We start from the raw sequence: 15,690 nt of genomic DNA on the forward strand, positions 1-15,690 counted from the left end.
CGTTTTCTCTCGTCGCGTGACACGGCGATTTAGTAGTTCTCGTATCCTAATTAAGAACTCCATTTCGCGATTCTTATTCCCGATAGAGTTCAACGAGGTCGATGTTACCCCGCCGGCAGTTACTCGCAATTGGAAACCAGGCGTCCGACATGCGAGTGAAATAGACAGGATATTAACTCTAGATTGATAATATGAATAAAGTGATTATACGTAACATTTTATTGAATATTTAACTAGCAGAAATATTTTAATAGTAAAATAATTTTGATTTTTATAGAGAAATGAAAATAATTAACTTGAGAAAAATTAATTAATTAATATAAATAAAAATATTTTTACGTGGATTATCGAAGAAAATTTGTTGGACATTTTTTTAATTAATCATTTCTTTATATGTATTTTGTAAATTAATTGTCGCTATTGTATTTAAATCAGAAACTGATCAACTAGCTTGCTTTTTCTTTGTCGCAATCACGTTAAAACATATTGTGATTAAATTGCGAAAAAATCTACGGTTCGCGATTTTTTACTTTTCCATTGCATTGCATCTCATAATAATGCATCCGGATGCGCATGTCATCCGAAAACGAAAATCATTTGTTTTTCCCGCATACAGTATAAATTCAGGTTGCGAGATTCAAGTTTAATCTTTGATGTTTCATTAAGTAATGGCCGTGGAGTTCGGTTACCGTTGGTTATACCTCGTTCGTTTCCCCGACTTCCACGGTCGGTTTGCCTTTCCTGCGCATCACCGTAATTAAAGTCAATATTGTAGCTGTATACTTACCCAGGATGATAACAGGAAAGTAGAACATTCGGGAAATCTATGTAAAGGATACTCAAGGAAGCGCTGTACATACTTACGCATTGAGTGTGTATATATGTATATATTTATAATCGCGGTCATCATAAAAGTACAATAATAGCTTTATATCAAATCACAAGGAGAAAGTCAATATTCACACGAGTAGGCGATGGCTTTCAAGAATATCGATTCGCTACGGATCGTTGCGTATAATTCTTTTTTTTTTTCTTCCTTTTTATTTCTTCATTCGTTTTTTTCTTTTTTTTTAATGACTTCCCTCCTCTCATGCGATCCCAAAGAAACAGGGAAAGGATGGATACACGAGCGAGAATTAAAGAAATAAGTAAGAACAACGCGGAAAGTGAGATATTAAACAAAACATCGGAGTAGACAATCAAGTAATAACAACAAATAGTTTACAAAAAAAACGCATTGCTTGTGTCGATGGCTTGTGTTACGTCAGCTTGGGAGGTACTGGAATGTGACAAACCGTTGATGTCACTAACGCGTCGGATAACTGGGCGATCGCAGTAAGAGTCCGTTGGTTCTTTCGGGCGTGCGCGAATTCTGTCGATTAGTCGAGACAATCAGATTTAAGGGAGAACGAGGCTCACGTGCGACGATCTTCCCTTCTTATCTTCCTCTGCCTTTCGGTCTTTCGCCTCGTCCCCCTCCCGGTTCGTCCATCTCGCTATATCGTTTTCTTTCGCCTCCCCCTCCTGATCCTTGCGATTTTACTCCCCTTTGTTCGCTCACTTGTTACTATTATCATTTATACAAATATATAACAATATCCATTCATAATTCACAATTAACGATTACGATTACGTGGTCCGTGGTTCAGCCTAATGTACGGAGGCCACTTTACGTACGTGTCTCTTCACCCTACTTAACGGGGTGTGTTGGCAGCCTTCCAGAAGAGAGATGAAGAAAGAGACGCACTTTTTTGTCTCTTCGATAACTTGACGGTCGTCGATTGCGTCGGGGAAGAGTGGTTGCGCGAAGAAAAAATCGATGGACAGTTAAAGAATGCTAATTAAATGAACTAGATTGCCTTCGACTCTCGCAACGCGCAACGATCGAAACGTAATCGATGTTATTCGTCGCCTAGCTTGAGATTCTACTTCCTCGCGAGTACACGTGACGATGATATAATCGACGAAGGCTTGAAGTTACTTCGAAGACAGAAAACGCGTCGGAGGGGGAACGCGAAAGGGTGTGGAAACAAGGGTGTCACTAATCAGGCACTTTCATAATGTCCTTCACCCTTTTTCTCCGTGTTTCGGATCACTATCCGTGTCGGAAGTGTCTTGGTGCGCGTGACGGTGGAATCGGCGACGCACTTGACAACAATGACGGGCAAAAAGTATATCTCTAGCTAAAACACGTTCCTTGTACATTCGCACATTCACGCGACCGCACCACGGCCATGTAAATAACAATCACGCTTGTTCTCATTCTCTCTCTTTCTTCCTTTTTCATTCCGTTCATTCACACGACACTCTACGGAGTTCTACTATCACGTTTTCGACGAATCTTCTTTTGCTTGCTCCTCCTCCTTCTTCAACTCTTTCCTCCCCGCTACGTATTTACCACCATTTTCCTATTTGCCTTATCATCACATATATAGGCTATCCTTGGACCTCGCTAATGCAAAAGTACGTAAGTTCTGACTCGCGAATCAATCGCAACCGAGATTTGTCGATCTCCCTGCGACAAAAGGTCATCAGCTACGTCGGCGTTAACGAAGTCTAGGTCATCAGCTCTGTCGAATCGTCGGCGTCCACGTCTTCGGACGGTTCCACCTTCACGGCAAGTTGCGTATATCCCATATTGGTCTCCCTTCTGCCGGACCAAGCCTGCGAATGAAATAATGCATACATTTATCTTTCTTTGTCTTTACAAATTAATTTTTTAGAAGCTGTGTAAATGTCCAATTATAAATTTAAATGTATCATAATAAAAATAAATTCCTATATTATTCAAATTTGTATTTTTCACTGTATATATACCTGAAGAGCGACAAATATCATCGCGAACAACGCAATCGATGCTAAGCAGATGGCAACTGCCATGGTTGTGGCTGCTGTTACGGCGAGTGAAGCTGAATCGTTGTTACTTCTGCCATAATTGTTGTACGTCTCAGGGATTGCGGCGTTGGCCGAGAACTCTGTCCCCGGTACTCTCCTCTTCCCAGCTGGCGAGCTGTTCCTGCAGCCGCCTACAAATATTAAAAATATACCTTCAATAATTATATGAAGATATTTATAAAGGACAACAACACAATAATGTTATATTAATAATAAAACTATCTAGAATAAGAAAAAAAATTCTATATTTAAAGATTAAAGTTATATATTTTGTTTATAAAAAAATTGTCTAATAGAGTAATTATAAGATATTTATAAGTAAAAAATATCTGTTTGTTAATATATATATCCATTTTATTAATATATAATATTAAGACGTAAAAATTACCGGTTTCTGGATCACAGAGACAACACTCCTCAGCCTGAGGTCCCTTCTCGTTACCTGTGCAGCAAGGGACGCATTGATTGTTCAATTTGTCCAGATGCAGTGGTGGCGAGCACGCGGCACAGCTGAATTTGCCGGGACCAGTGCATCTGCGGCAATCAGAATGGCAGCTCTTGCAGAGCTGAGTCAAGGAGTCATAGTATTGCGCTCCTAAGCATTCCATACATAATCCGCCTTCTAACATCGAGTGAGGTGGACAAGAAGTACATTCTAGCGGGCCTTCGCCTGTAACAAATGTTTTCCCGTTGAAGAAACGTAGATTTAGTTTAGTCAATCAACAGCGACCAATCAATTGTAACTCACCTTTACACGTGCGGCAATAATGATGACACTTCTGACAACCGAAGTTTGACTTGAAGAATCCTTCTGGACACTCAGGATGGCATTCGCCGGCCGCCAGTTGCCAGCCTCTCGGACAAGTAACGCACTGATCTCTTCTGGGCCCCGAACACGTCTTACACGACAAGTAACACTTGGCACATTGACCTCTGTCACTGTAATAACTAAAACCAACAAGAAAAAAAAAAGAAAAAACATACCAATACTGTTCCGTTACCGATCTGATGCTGACTACTCATCTTACCCTGGCGCGCAGGATGACCTGCATTCTCCGCTCTGCAGTTGCAGCCCGTCTTGACACGCTGTACAATTCAACCGAGAGACGCAACTCTTGCAAGTGTGCAGGCAAGGGACGCAAACCGGTCGCGAGGGTTGTACCACAGAATAGAACGCATCGTCGCATTGGGACACGCATCGTTTACCCTGAAGAAGCAACGGGTTTGGACAAGATATACAATGATCCTCCGTGGAGCCGGCGCAAGTCTCGCAGGACGAATGGCAGGCCTTGCACTGGCCCTCCTCGTAATACTGGTCCGTGTTGCAATTGCTGCGACTCTCGGGCGCGCACAGGCCCTTCTTGTTCAGGCTCCACCCTTCGATGCAGCTTGTGCAGCTCAGCGAACTGCAGGTCGCACAGCCGGGCGGGCATGCCACACATTCGCGTCGCTTCTTGTCAGCGCTATAACCCGCTGGGCACGAGGCGCGACACGTGCCTACGACACATACACAGGAGACCGTTTAGCGAAAACTAATTACGTTATAACATTTTGACCGAATATGATGTGGAGTATCAGATGCAATTTGAAACTTTTGATTTAATGTACATTCGTATAAGACAAGTCTGATATTTATTTAATTTAAGAATTATATATTATACATATTTGATGCAATTCAATTAATCTAACTTTTCTGCAATATATATATGTTTAAGTCTTCTCCATATATTTATATAAAATGTTTAAAAGATTTACAACCATGTCGAATATCTTTCCAATTATGTAAAAAGTAGATACTATAAGTTGAATACTGTAAGTAGATACTGTTGAATACTATTACAAAATATATTTTATAGATTTTATAAATCATATTATTGTGTCACGTTTACTTAAAAGGACTATCAATCATGTACTCACCGTTCAAAGCGAACAGCCCAGATCGGCAGGCGATGCACTGATTATCCGCCGTGCCGTTACAGGTCTCACAGGTAGGATGGCACGGCGCGCAATTGTAATCCTGCGTTTCGTACGTGTAGGGCGGACACGCGGCATAACATTTATTCTCGTGCATCACCAAATGATGCTCGCAGCTGGTACACTTGTCCGGTCTGTCCTGACAGCTGGCGCAGTTGGCCTCGCATGGCACGCACGTGCTGTTCTCGGTATCTGCATGGAAAGATGCAAAAATCACGCGTCGCGTTACTCGATGTCAATTTTAAGGAGAAAAAACTAGAGAAGAGATCTGAATACAAATACGAATTAATCGTTTTTCTTTCCACGTACTTTCGTAGTAGCCCTCCGGGCATTGCTGAAGGCAGACCGCTAGATCAGTGACCCGAAGGTGAGCGGGAGCACACGAGAGACAAGAGTCCTGACCTGCACCCGCGCAAATTTCACAGGATTCGTGACACGGCCAGCAAACGCCGCCCTGGTTAGGGAAGCTCCTTGGTGGGCAGCGACTGACGCAAGTGCTGAAAAAGAGATAAGAGACCCCTCGCGTTGTTTCTAAAGCGCTTTTTCATTGAGAAGGGTCAATAAAGAGGCAAAGCATAAACTGAAGAATTGACGGATTCATTAAACTCTTGTGTGGAAGATAGATAAATTATAAATATAAAAAAATATTTACTTAATAATGGATTAAATATTAATTAAAAAGATTCGTTTAGTAATGGATAAAAATTTTTAATTAAAATATAAAATAACTCAATTAATATATGTATAATGATAATATTTTCTTTCTCAAACGGAGCAAGTAGTGTTATGCTCAAATATTCCTACCGTCATAATCCGCAGTTTCGTAGCATTGCAAAATTGTGTGTTAAGTTATATTAATTTTATCAGCATATGCCGCCCGCTAGCATTTGACAGTCACTGCATTAAAATATAAAACATATAAAATCCTTATAAAATATTTCTCCAATGCATATTATTCTAATTTTACATTTAAGAATTAGCAAAAATATTCTGGAAGTCATACTTTAAAAAGCATATTTCCTGACAAAGGCAATTGTTTTGTCTTAATTGAAAGCTCTAAGTCTGTGTTTACTCACTTATCGAGACGATAATTTTTACAACCGACGCACTGCGTCGGGCCTTTGCCGTAGCAACCTTGCGCGTCGCATTGAGGATCGCAGTCGTGCAGTATCCTCCTGGTGGTGTCGAGCGAGCCGTCCGCTTGCACGGACGACGCCGCCGAAGGTGAGTCGAAGGCGGACGCCGATGAAACGTCGCCAGGCAGGTGGTTCGACAGGATCGGTGCTGACGAGCCGTCCAAGGTGGCCACAGATGCCTGTAGATTCGACGCGGCGCCGCTGTACGGGCCCTGGTAACTCTGAAAGGTAGACGGAGAAAAGAAGTCCCTGTTGCCCGGATAACCGGACAATTGTAGCGGATCATCGTCTACGGAGAATGGATAACGCACGGAATGAGAGGAAAGGTAATGAGGGGAATGTACCGGGTTAAATTGCCGCGTGCGTATCCGGATCGGGTTCGTCGACGTGCCGTAGAAGATCAGCTGCCACTTCTTCAGGATGCCTATAACAATATAGCAAGAAGACCAAATTATAGCGGGATCCTTGCGCGATGACAAGAGATAGTGCGACGTACGGGTTGAGAAAGACTTTTAAAATCGTAAATAATTTTTAATTGTTAAAAACGATGCAAGTTTTAATTTTATTTGGAATTATTTTGATAAACATTACAACTGCAATGTATTCTGAAGTCTATGATCTCAAAAATAATGATTATATCAATCGATTTAACCAATGGCAGTGCCCCAGCATTCCGAAAAAATAAGAATAATTGAATATTACACAGAACAAAAAATTCTGTTTTGCAATTAAAAATAAATATTTGTCTTCCTGACAACTCGTACAAGGTGTATAATGTCAAAATTGATTGGGAAATAATATTGGAAAGAACTTGCCTGGTGAATTGACATGTCGATTCCCAGCATTAATAATCTGCAGAGTCCATCGGCCGTCAGCCTTTTCACCCCAAAAGTGTACGCTGAGGAAGGGCCAATCGTCAAAGTTGGAGCTGAGAACGTCACGTGGCCGCTCGAATAATAGCGTCGAAGTTGTGCCCATTGGCGAGGTCAGTAAGAGTCTTAAGTTTCCTCGAGGGAAGAACCTCAGGGAAACCTATTTCACGAGAATTAAAATTTTATAATTTTAGATTGACATCAAAATAGCAGACATAAGTTACATATAATACTGTAATCTTTTAATTTTTTAATCGTTCTTAAAAAATCGGTAGCATAATTTCTTTTACAATAAATATAAAAAAAATTATAGTAACTTTTTAAGTGTAATCATGAGGGTAGTAAATAGAGAGTAAGTAGAAGAGTATATAGTAGCTTATGCTATATTTAGTATTTTTTAAAACTAATTATTGCTATATAATAATTGCTAAAACTAGTGACGACTCTTTTCAGCACGGATCTTACCTTACACTGCACATGCTCCAAGAACCGCACTTCATTCAAGGACCCAGCGCATCCGGTGACATCCATGTACGCGCTCAGGGAGTACCCATACGTGGGATCAATCGGTCTCTCCTCGTTGATTTCGTCGGACTTGCAGATGTGCTGGGGCGGTACGTTGGTCCATTGTTCGGCCAAGTTGACCATGGCACCGGCGTCCATCAGACCATAGCCGAACTTGTGGGAAACCTTTCTCTTCACGCCGTTCAGTATCCAGCCGGGCTCGTTGCTCAACGGCTCGGACCTCGAGGTAAGTACCACCAGGTACTGCATGTCTCGCCACGACAGCGTGGGGTTCGCCTCGAGGGCGAGGGCGGCGATGCCGGCGGCTAACGGCGCCGAGGCGGATGTCCCGGTGTGTTCCACCGTGCATATGTGATCGGGACGCAGCTTGGCGTCCATGTCCACGGTGGCGACGCTCTTATCGTTGCCGGGCGTGCCCGACGAGTACGTGGACGCCAAGGTCGAGCTGCACTCCTCGAGGTACCACGGCTTGTAGCCGCCCTGCGTCGCGCTCGATATCGACAGCGTGAAGATGCTGTTAGTGTAGCCGTCGCAGTTGCACGAGTCGGTATGCCGGCCACCGTTACCGGACGCCCACACGAAGATCGAGCCCTTACCCTTGCGACCCTGCGTGGGAAGAAGAAGAGATATAGCGCGAATGTTCGCGACAGAGAAGCTGAACCGTGCGACCGACGAAGCGATAGGATGCACATTTAGTAATTTTATAGAATAGCACGAAAATTTATGATAATGTACAATAATTACGCGTAATAACGATATAACTTTTGAGTACGTTACGAAAATGGTAGTTTCAAACTATAAACAAGACAATGAAAAATATTTTTTTTATCGAGATCTTCCTAGTCCAAAAGGGAATGTTTGTTTCCACCAAATAGAACGAAATATAAAATAAATTTTGCTGCGCAAAAAATATTATTGTAGCCGTATTTCAATTAGCATTTGTTTCGAAAAATTAAAAACTGAGTTATTTTAACATCATAGCGCGAAAAAGTTATTTCAATGATACAAAACATCACGTGAGAAATTTGCGGAAAATAAAATTTTCGACAGAACAAATTCATGTTATTCCAAACAAATTATTTTTTATGCAAACTTATAATTATTTCCAACCGAAAAATTAATAACATGTAACTAAATCAATTGAAATAAAAAGTTTAAATTTTTCTTTACAATTCTCTACAAATATCCATATTTCATAAAATAATATTATTAATGATATCATTAATTCGATGCACAAAGTTAATCATCCTGCGATAAAAATATAAACAATATATATCTTCATTTATAATCCACAACTTCTATTTTCAGTTCGTTATTATGACACCAAACAAAGAAGTTTTCGAGAAAAGGTTTTTAAGTCCCCCCCTTCCGAAGTAATAAAATAAAATGTCGAGGGGAAATCCGCGACAGAAAATAAATCGATCCTCTCGCTTCGCGAACGCGCGCAGAAAGTATGTAGCGCGATATATGTAGCTTACGCTCGTCACTCCGTAAATAAACGCCCTTCTGGCGAGAGGGCCCGGGCCGTCGACGGTCTTGCCGTCGTCCTCGGGACCCCAGGAGGCGCTGTATATGTCGATGTGATCAGGATTCAATCCCAGAGCTCTGGCCTCGACGGCGTCGTTTACCGGGCCATCGAGCATTCGCACGCCTGAGAACACGAGAGATATGTGCGTGTGAGCGAGTCTTCCTTTTCCCCCCTTTCTCGCCGTATGCCGTGATTTTATCTCACGGATTGTCATGTGCGGAATGTTAATATCGATTTTAAGGATGGCCGAGACGAGGCAACGGGAGTTTGACCAAGCGAGAGGAAGTGCAGAGTACGTATACAAGTGATTTTTATGATAGAAATATTTTCAGTAGATGTAATCGTGCGATTTTAATTAATTCTTTTATTTGTTCCCATTTGTTATTTCGGCTCTCAAAATCTGCGTAATTAGATATCCATAAATTTTTTGTGTTTGACAGGAGAAGTATAAGCTGATTTTCTGTTCCATTTTCAAGTATATATAATCATCACTCGATTACTGCTACGCTATTATATTAAAATTGAGGCCAGAATAGTACAATTTCGATCAGAGATCCGTTTTTGCTGGTTTCAATCTCACAAACGTTTATCTAATAAACGAATATTCTAGCGGATATCAACCAAATCAAGTTAGTCTCATTTAATGAGCACTCGAAATCAGATTCATCGAGGTCGCAAATCGTATCAGTTTAAAAGCTTTGGATGAAAATAACTGACAAAATTTTACATTTCTATCGCGAAATTCCATTACGTTTTGATCCCCGCGTAAAAGTGGCTCGTAGGCAAACGATAGTTAATTGCAACCAACGACATCCGCCATCGCGGCGTTATCGCGGGAAAACCATCGCGTCTCGCGGTTCTAGCGAAATTTCTCGTCGCCGCTATATCGAAATTTCTAATTTCGCCGCGCGGCGTGCTCGTGCGATCATCAATTCCTCCAATTCAATATCCGGTTAACGCTGCTGTATCGTTCCGCGCTATCATTTCGGCTCCCCGGCTCTGGTGTTCCACTCGTCGTAAGCCCCCGACGGCTTACGGACGTTCGTTTCGCTTCGAAATGGGTTAACGGAATTAATACAGCTCGATAGCATCGAGTCGGGGAATAGCGGCGAGCGCCCGGAAAACCTGGCCTATTCTTCAAGCGAGGGTTTCGAGACGATAAAGCGACCACCGCCCGACCTGACATTCCCAGCGGTCGCTGCACTATTTATTTCCGTGGAGCTATTCGCCGGCTAAGTCAGCGCTCCGGAACGTTCCCAGGAGGATTCGCTCACTCGGCATAAGAAAAGATAAACACCGCTTTCGAGACAACGACGACGCGAAAGCCCCGTTCTTTAAATCGCGCATTAAGTGATTACCGGCATCGGCGAAAAAGCGCACTCGCGGATGTATATAAGATTGACGGCAGTCAGAATAGACTGCTCGTAATTAGCGTCAACCTAACTCCTTCGGTGGCGATTAATGTATCGCGCGCGCGTATTAATTTCCAATAATCTTTTTTCGCGGAAGATATTTTTAATTTCGCGTGCTTCTTTTCGTAATTAGCGTCGAGAATAAACAGCGAATGCGCCCCGCGGCTTGCGGGCCGCATGTTAAACAACGAAGCTAAATATATACCCAAGATTAAAACCGAATCAAAGGACGCATCAGGTTTCTCGTTAGTTTGGAATATTAAATGGACAAAAGGTTTTGGTATATCTTTGTGCCCGGGGTGAGCCAATGGATCGTCAACGTTTGTACACGCGAGTTGAGATGAGCTGCACTCTCTCATCATCTGAAATACTAACACCACCTGAGTAACAACCTATTTCAAATTTCAACAAAATCCGTCAGAACATAAAATGCCTCTAACAATTTCCAGTTTACCAAACGCAGCAGTATGGGGAAAAGGAAATATTGATCCCTACCATATACGCGTTATATATGTATGCGTACATTATATGCACTTCATTCAATTTTCGCGTTATCTGCAAAATATACAGGCTATAATTCAAGATGATAATTCAATTTTTGCATAACTCTAGCGGCATAGTTTATCAAACATGGCGACGAATTTAAATCTTTAAAAGTATATTTATAAGTTACTCGTTTATGAATAGAAAATTACACACATCCCCCGCATTAAATAATCCTCTATCAGTAATCCATTTTCTCGTCCTCGAGTATCCTATTTGTAATTTCAATAGAGATAATTAGAAAATTAACAATTAGAATTAGAATGCTAATTGCTACATATCCGAGTTAAAGCGTATCAAAAGATTAAAGCAATCAGAAATGTTGGAAATGATCACTTCTTTCATTCATAAATCTTAAATAAATTTTTTAAAAATAGCCAGTCCCCTAAAAAAAGTATTACTATTTTCAAAATATCCTACGGATATTTTCATATTGATAGTTGCTCAAGTCACGTACCTATATATCGTATGTAACCAATTTAGATGAAATTTCGATAGAAACTGTCTGGTCAATTATTTCGACACAGACGTCCTTCATTTACCAAATAATATTTTCAAAATAGCCTCGGACCTATTAAATTATTCCTCTTTCGTTTCACAATTCCGCGATTACGTGTGGCTATACTTATGCACATTATTTCGATCTTTGCTGCAAATGACCTTACCTCCGATGCTGGCGTTATAAGCGACTCCGACCCCGCAGTACTGGTTGAAGGCGACGGCGGCGACTTCGCCGGCACATCGAGTGCCGTGCTTATTGTCGCCGTTGTCCCTCGGCATCGGATCGTCGTCGTTGTCGTTGATGTCCGTGCTGGCCTGGTGATCGTAGTTGAGCGCGAGATCGGGATGATTGGTCTGGATGCCGTCGTCCAGAATCGAAACGACGACACCCTTGCCGGTATAGCCCTTCTGCCAGGCTGGGCCGAGATTCATGTCGTAACCGTCCTTGGCGCCGCCATTCTAGGGCAATGAAATGTTAATCTTAATTTATCCTGGACGGTCTAACGATGAATATATATATATTTTTTTTTTTTCAACGTGCCGCAATCGTTTTGTTGCCCTTCTTTCAGGTAGAGCGCAAGGAAATTTGAGAATTAACCAACTTGTATGTTTTGGAAATTATGCCTACATAAACATCTTGTTTCGCTACTTAAATGTATATATTTCTCAGTTAGCAAGATTTTTTAAATTAGGTACAGCTTAACTCCTTACTTTCCATAAACTAAAAAATCTAAAAATTATCTCCGTTTTCATAAGTTAACATCGATTACATTTATCATATAAATTTCATGATTATTTTTACATTAGTGTTAAATTTTTAAATCTAATTCTTATTTTTCGTGAGTTACAACTGTTCCAATAAAACAGTTTGTTACATTAAATATACATCCTATACTTATGTAAGTAAACACAAAAGAATATACATTATACCATAAACGCAAAAAATATTTTGTCTCAGCCGAAGATTTTGATGATAAATCGCGCATGGTGCGATACACGATTCTTTGGCAGCAATTAATTCGCGAATTTCGTGTTACCGTATATGACCGTTGATTGATATTCGTGTAACGCTATATATCTCCACAGGCGCGTATACAATTTCATGGATTAATGGATTACTAGCCGCACGACAAATTTGGGCGCCACAGCTTTCACAACGTGGTCTCCATTATATCAGCAAGTAAGATAGCTGATACTCTCAGCGTCCCATAATAATTTAGAACATTGTTATTTTCTAATGTTATAAAAATTATTAATTTTCTAATTATTATGGAACACCGCGTTAATTATTTCTTAAATATCTACCAATTTTTATACAACTATGTATTGTATAAATAATGTGCAAAAAATTAATAGCTAACATTGAAGCCCCTAAGAAGTTTCAGTGTCAAAAAATCAAGCGCCAGAAATTCCATCGGGAACTTTTTGATCGCCAAATGTTATATCGCGCGCCATCGTTCTCATAAAAATATCGACGGTGTTAAAATTCCATTCGAATTTTGACAGAGCTATAGCTTCTTCTCTGATATCGCTGTCGGTAGCCACCCAGAGCTATATCGAGCCGGAAAAAAAATATATGCGAGACACGATTCCCTCGTACCGCCGGGCGACGCACGATTCGTATCCCCTATATAACAAACGTTCGTTTTATGCATTTATAATGGATTGATTATTGCGGAGTTCCGGCTACGAATGGCGTTTTTCATTTGTGTGTGCGTCATAAATTTACGTAATTTACGTAATAAATGCATACGATGAAAATACGCGAATGTTTCGTACGTGTTCCCGCGGCGATCACGCAAGTCCGCGTATGATCATATCTAAATCGCGGTAAAAAAAATTCACGACAGCGACGCGATAAATTCGTGCGTGCGTGGCATGATATCGCGGACTCCGTAGATTAGTCATCAGGGGAGATGGACGGTCAAGTAAGCACGGCGAACACATCAATCCCAGATGGGTCGAACGATTTATCATTCTAATTGATACAGGGGATATCTTCGACACGGGAATATTGATACGGGATATCTTTATAATTATCGGTTGAAAAATAATAATTGCGGTAATAAAAAAAAAAACAACTTCCAAAATGTTCTACAATTTAGAAATAATTTAGATTTTTTTAGTAGAAAGAAAAGAGATGACAGCTTAGGATCAATTTTTATCGCACGCAAATTTGGTAAAAAAATTTTAGATGCTACAAGGAATCACTATTTTGCAAAAAATTTTAATTCTGATTACCGCGTAGATTCTACATTTTGTCTACATGTCGAGAATAATCTCGGACTATGCTATTTTGGAAGTGTAGCCTCTGGAAATGTTTCTGCACGTGTGCGAATGTATACGCGAACAACGCGAAATACTTTTGCGGAACACAAGAACACGAGGTATTCTCTAATCTCTATGACTATGGGTGTTTTTCCGCGTGAACTGAGCAGAATTGGAAGGGATAGAACAAGTGCATCGAATACATGGCTTAACAAATGCTTTTAACATTCATTTTACATACAAAAGAAGCCTTCTTTATTTTCATGAAATATTCTGCAAAATACAAAAGTACTGTATTATTTATCAGGATCAAAGCTATAAGAAAATGAAGTAAATAAAGCAACGGTGAAGTAATAGCTAAATATATAAAAGAGTAAATTAAAAAATAAATAAAATAAATAAATAAAAGAGTCATCATCATCTAAATATTCTCTCTCTAAAAAAGGCGTGCATATATCTAAAAAATAGGCATGTAAAGTCGATATTCAAATCTATCAAAGTTTATTGTTGTCGCTTTTCCGCGATGCCGATTGGTTCTCTCGCTGCGCTTATTTCATGAGTAGCTGTAAATTTTGACAGTTGTGTGTAATGTTAAAGCTAAATAGCGCGCGCGAACCGCGCGTCTGTGATATCTGGTAAATTAAAAAAATTAATTTTTTAACTGTACATTTTTTAAAAACTCTCACATATATGTATATAAGTCCTTTTGATGCAACAAACATTACAATTAGGACTTTTCACCTGTCAACTGATTTAAATAAACAATTTATATTTATAATTCATAAATTCACAAAGAACTTTCTCAGCAGCAATAATATGCTAAAATCTATGAAAAAAAAAAAATGTTTTTCATTTAAGAATAAAAAAGAATCACGTCTCGAGAGATATATTACGCAATTCAGGAAACATTGGTAATTAGAAGGGTTCTCGCTTAGAATCTAACGCGAATCCGCCTCGGGCTATCACACGAATGAAGAGCATGTAAAAGGACAGGATATAGGTTTCTCTTAATTCCGGCTCTCGTACATTACGCCCGTAGCTCATCGTGATCAGAGGAGCAGCGCGGTACGTGTTCTCATCGCGGAAACACCGGCGACCGGGAATGTGCCAATCTCCGTGCCGATGCACCTTTCTCGCTGCTGCTTTTTTACTCGGTCATTCGGGCCCGGGCGCGTCGTACGATGCCGGTTCCGTTCTCCCTGCAATTCCATTAACTAGATTGCACATTGTCGTGCTCGCCCGTGAGGAAGACCCCGGGGGCATCGACGCGTGTCCCCGTCGTCCGTGTCAGCGCTTATCTGCGCGGAGATTTCGGCGCTACGAGCGGATCAAGAAGGGACGAAGAACGAGAGTGCGGTATGCGCTGAGAATGCAACGGGATCAGAACTCGATAGCTCGAAGAGGAGGAAACGTGGGTTTAATGTGGGCGCAACGTTACCGAGCTGCTCTTGTTGTAGCGCTATCGCTGTTCCAAACCCATGGACACAGAATTGTCAACATCAAACCATGTATCGACTATTGCATGTCGGTTTGATGAAGAGCACGGAAAGCTTTCCACCTATCTCACGTTACTCTAATAAAAATTTTGACACAAAAATCTGAAAAGATAAAAAAATATCATGTTCGGTATTCTACGGTTCCGTAAAAATTGCGAAAGAGGAATATACAGTCTCTTATTGCATCAAGCACCGTGTGTTATACCTATATACCACTTGTATACAAAATTCACGGATCGACGACTGTTTATTCATAGTTCGCAGCTCGCATAATCGTAAAATTAAATCTTTATAATTAAAAACCTATTGCTTGAGATTAAGAAAATTATTTAAATTTTAGTTCAAATCGATACACAAATTTTTGAATAATAATTTATAAGCTCTTTTCAATTATTTTAAATAATAAAATCATCGTACATAAATTTAAACAATAATAAAATATATTAGCAGAGATCTCAAAAATTACTTCTAATAAAATAATTTTTATATATTCCGATTTAAGAATTAATTTTCTTATACAAAATATTGAAAACTGCTTCG

At 40.3% G+C, this 15,690-nt stretch overlaps 1 protein-coding gene across 2 annotated transcripts; it reads right to left on the minus strand.

Annotated features, from left to right (window-relative positions):
- Positions 1–867: 867 nt before the first annotated feature.
- LOC112460969 (furin-like protease 2) lies at positions 868–11,844 on the minus strand. 2 transcript variants are annotated; one of them, XM_025025948.1, is made up of 13 exons: positions 11,551–11,844; positions 8,881–9,053; positions 7,343–8,008; positions 6,821–7,037; positions 6,350–6,429; positions 5,946–6,226; positions 5,179–5,366; positions 4,813–5,061; positions 3,924–4,392; positions 3,644–3,843; positions 3,284–3,565; positions 2,818–3,026; positions 868–2,664 (listed from the first exon to the last, which is right to left on the minus strand). In XM_025025948.1, the coding sequence occupies exons 1-13, from the start codon at positions 11,816–11,818 to the stop codon at positions 2,557–2,559; spliced, it is 3,390 nt and encodes a 1,129-aa protein (XP_024881716.1). In that variant the 5' UTR covers positions 11,819–11,844; the 3' UTR covers positions 868–2,556. The 2 variants fall into 2 exon arrangements, with proteins under 2 accessions (XP_024881716.1, XP_024881715.1); XM_025025947.1 differs by having other exon boundaries at positions 5,946–6,429.
- Positions 11,845–15,690: the final 3,846 nt, after the last annotated feature.

The sequence above is a fragment of the Temnothorax curvispinosus genome, unplaced genomic scaffold (assembly GCF_003070985.1).
Source record: "Temnothorax curvispinosus isolate PA1 unplaced genomic scaffold, ASM307098v1 QBEX01010941.1, whole genome shotgun sequence".
Lineage (NCBI taxonomy): Eukaryota > Metazoa > Arthropoda > Insecta > Hymenoptera > Formicidae > Temnothorax > Temnothorax curvispinosus.

What these genes read in the sequence shown, in the direction of transcription:
- LOC112460969 (XM_025025947.1), bottom strand. Translation starts at nt 11,818, where the DNA reads ATGAATCTCGGCCCAGCCTGGCAGAAGGGCTATACCGGCAAGGGTGTC. An exon ending in TTATTTACGGAGTGACGAGC is followed by an intron (nt 8,009 to 8,880) that starts GTAAGCTACATA and finishes CTTCCCACGCAG; the next exon opens with GGTCGCAAGGGTAAGGGCTC. An exon ending in CCCGGAGGGCTACTACGAAA is followed by an intron (nt 5,062 to 5,178) that starts GTACGTGGAAAG and finishes CTTTCCATGCAG; the next exon opens with ATACCGAGAACAGCACGTGC.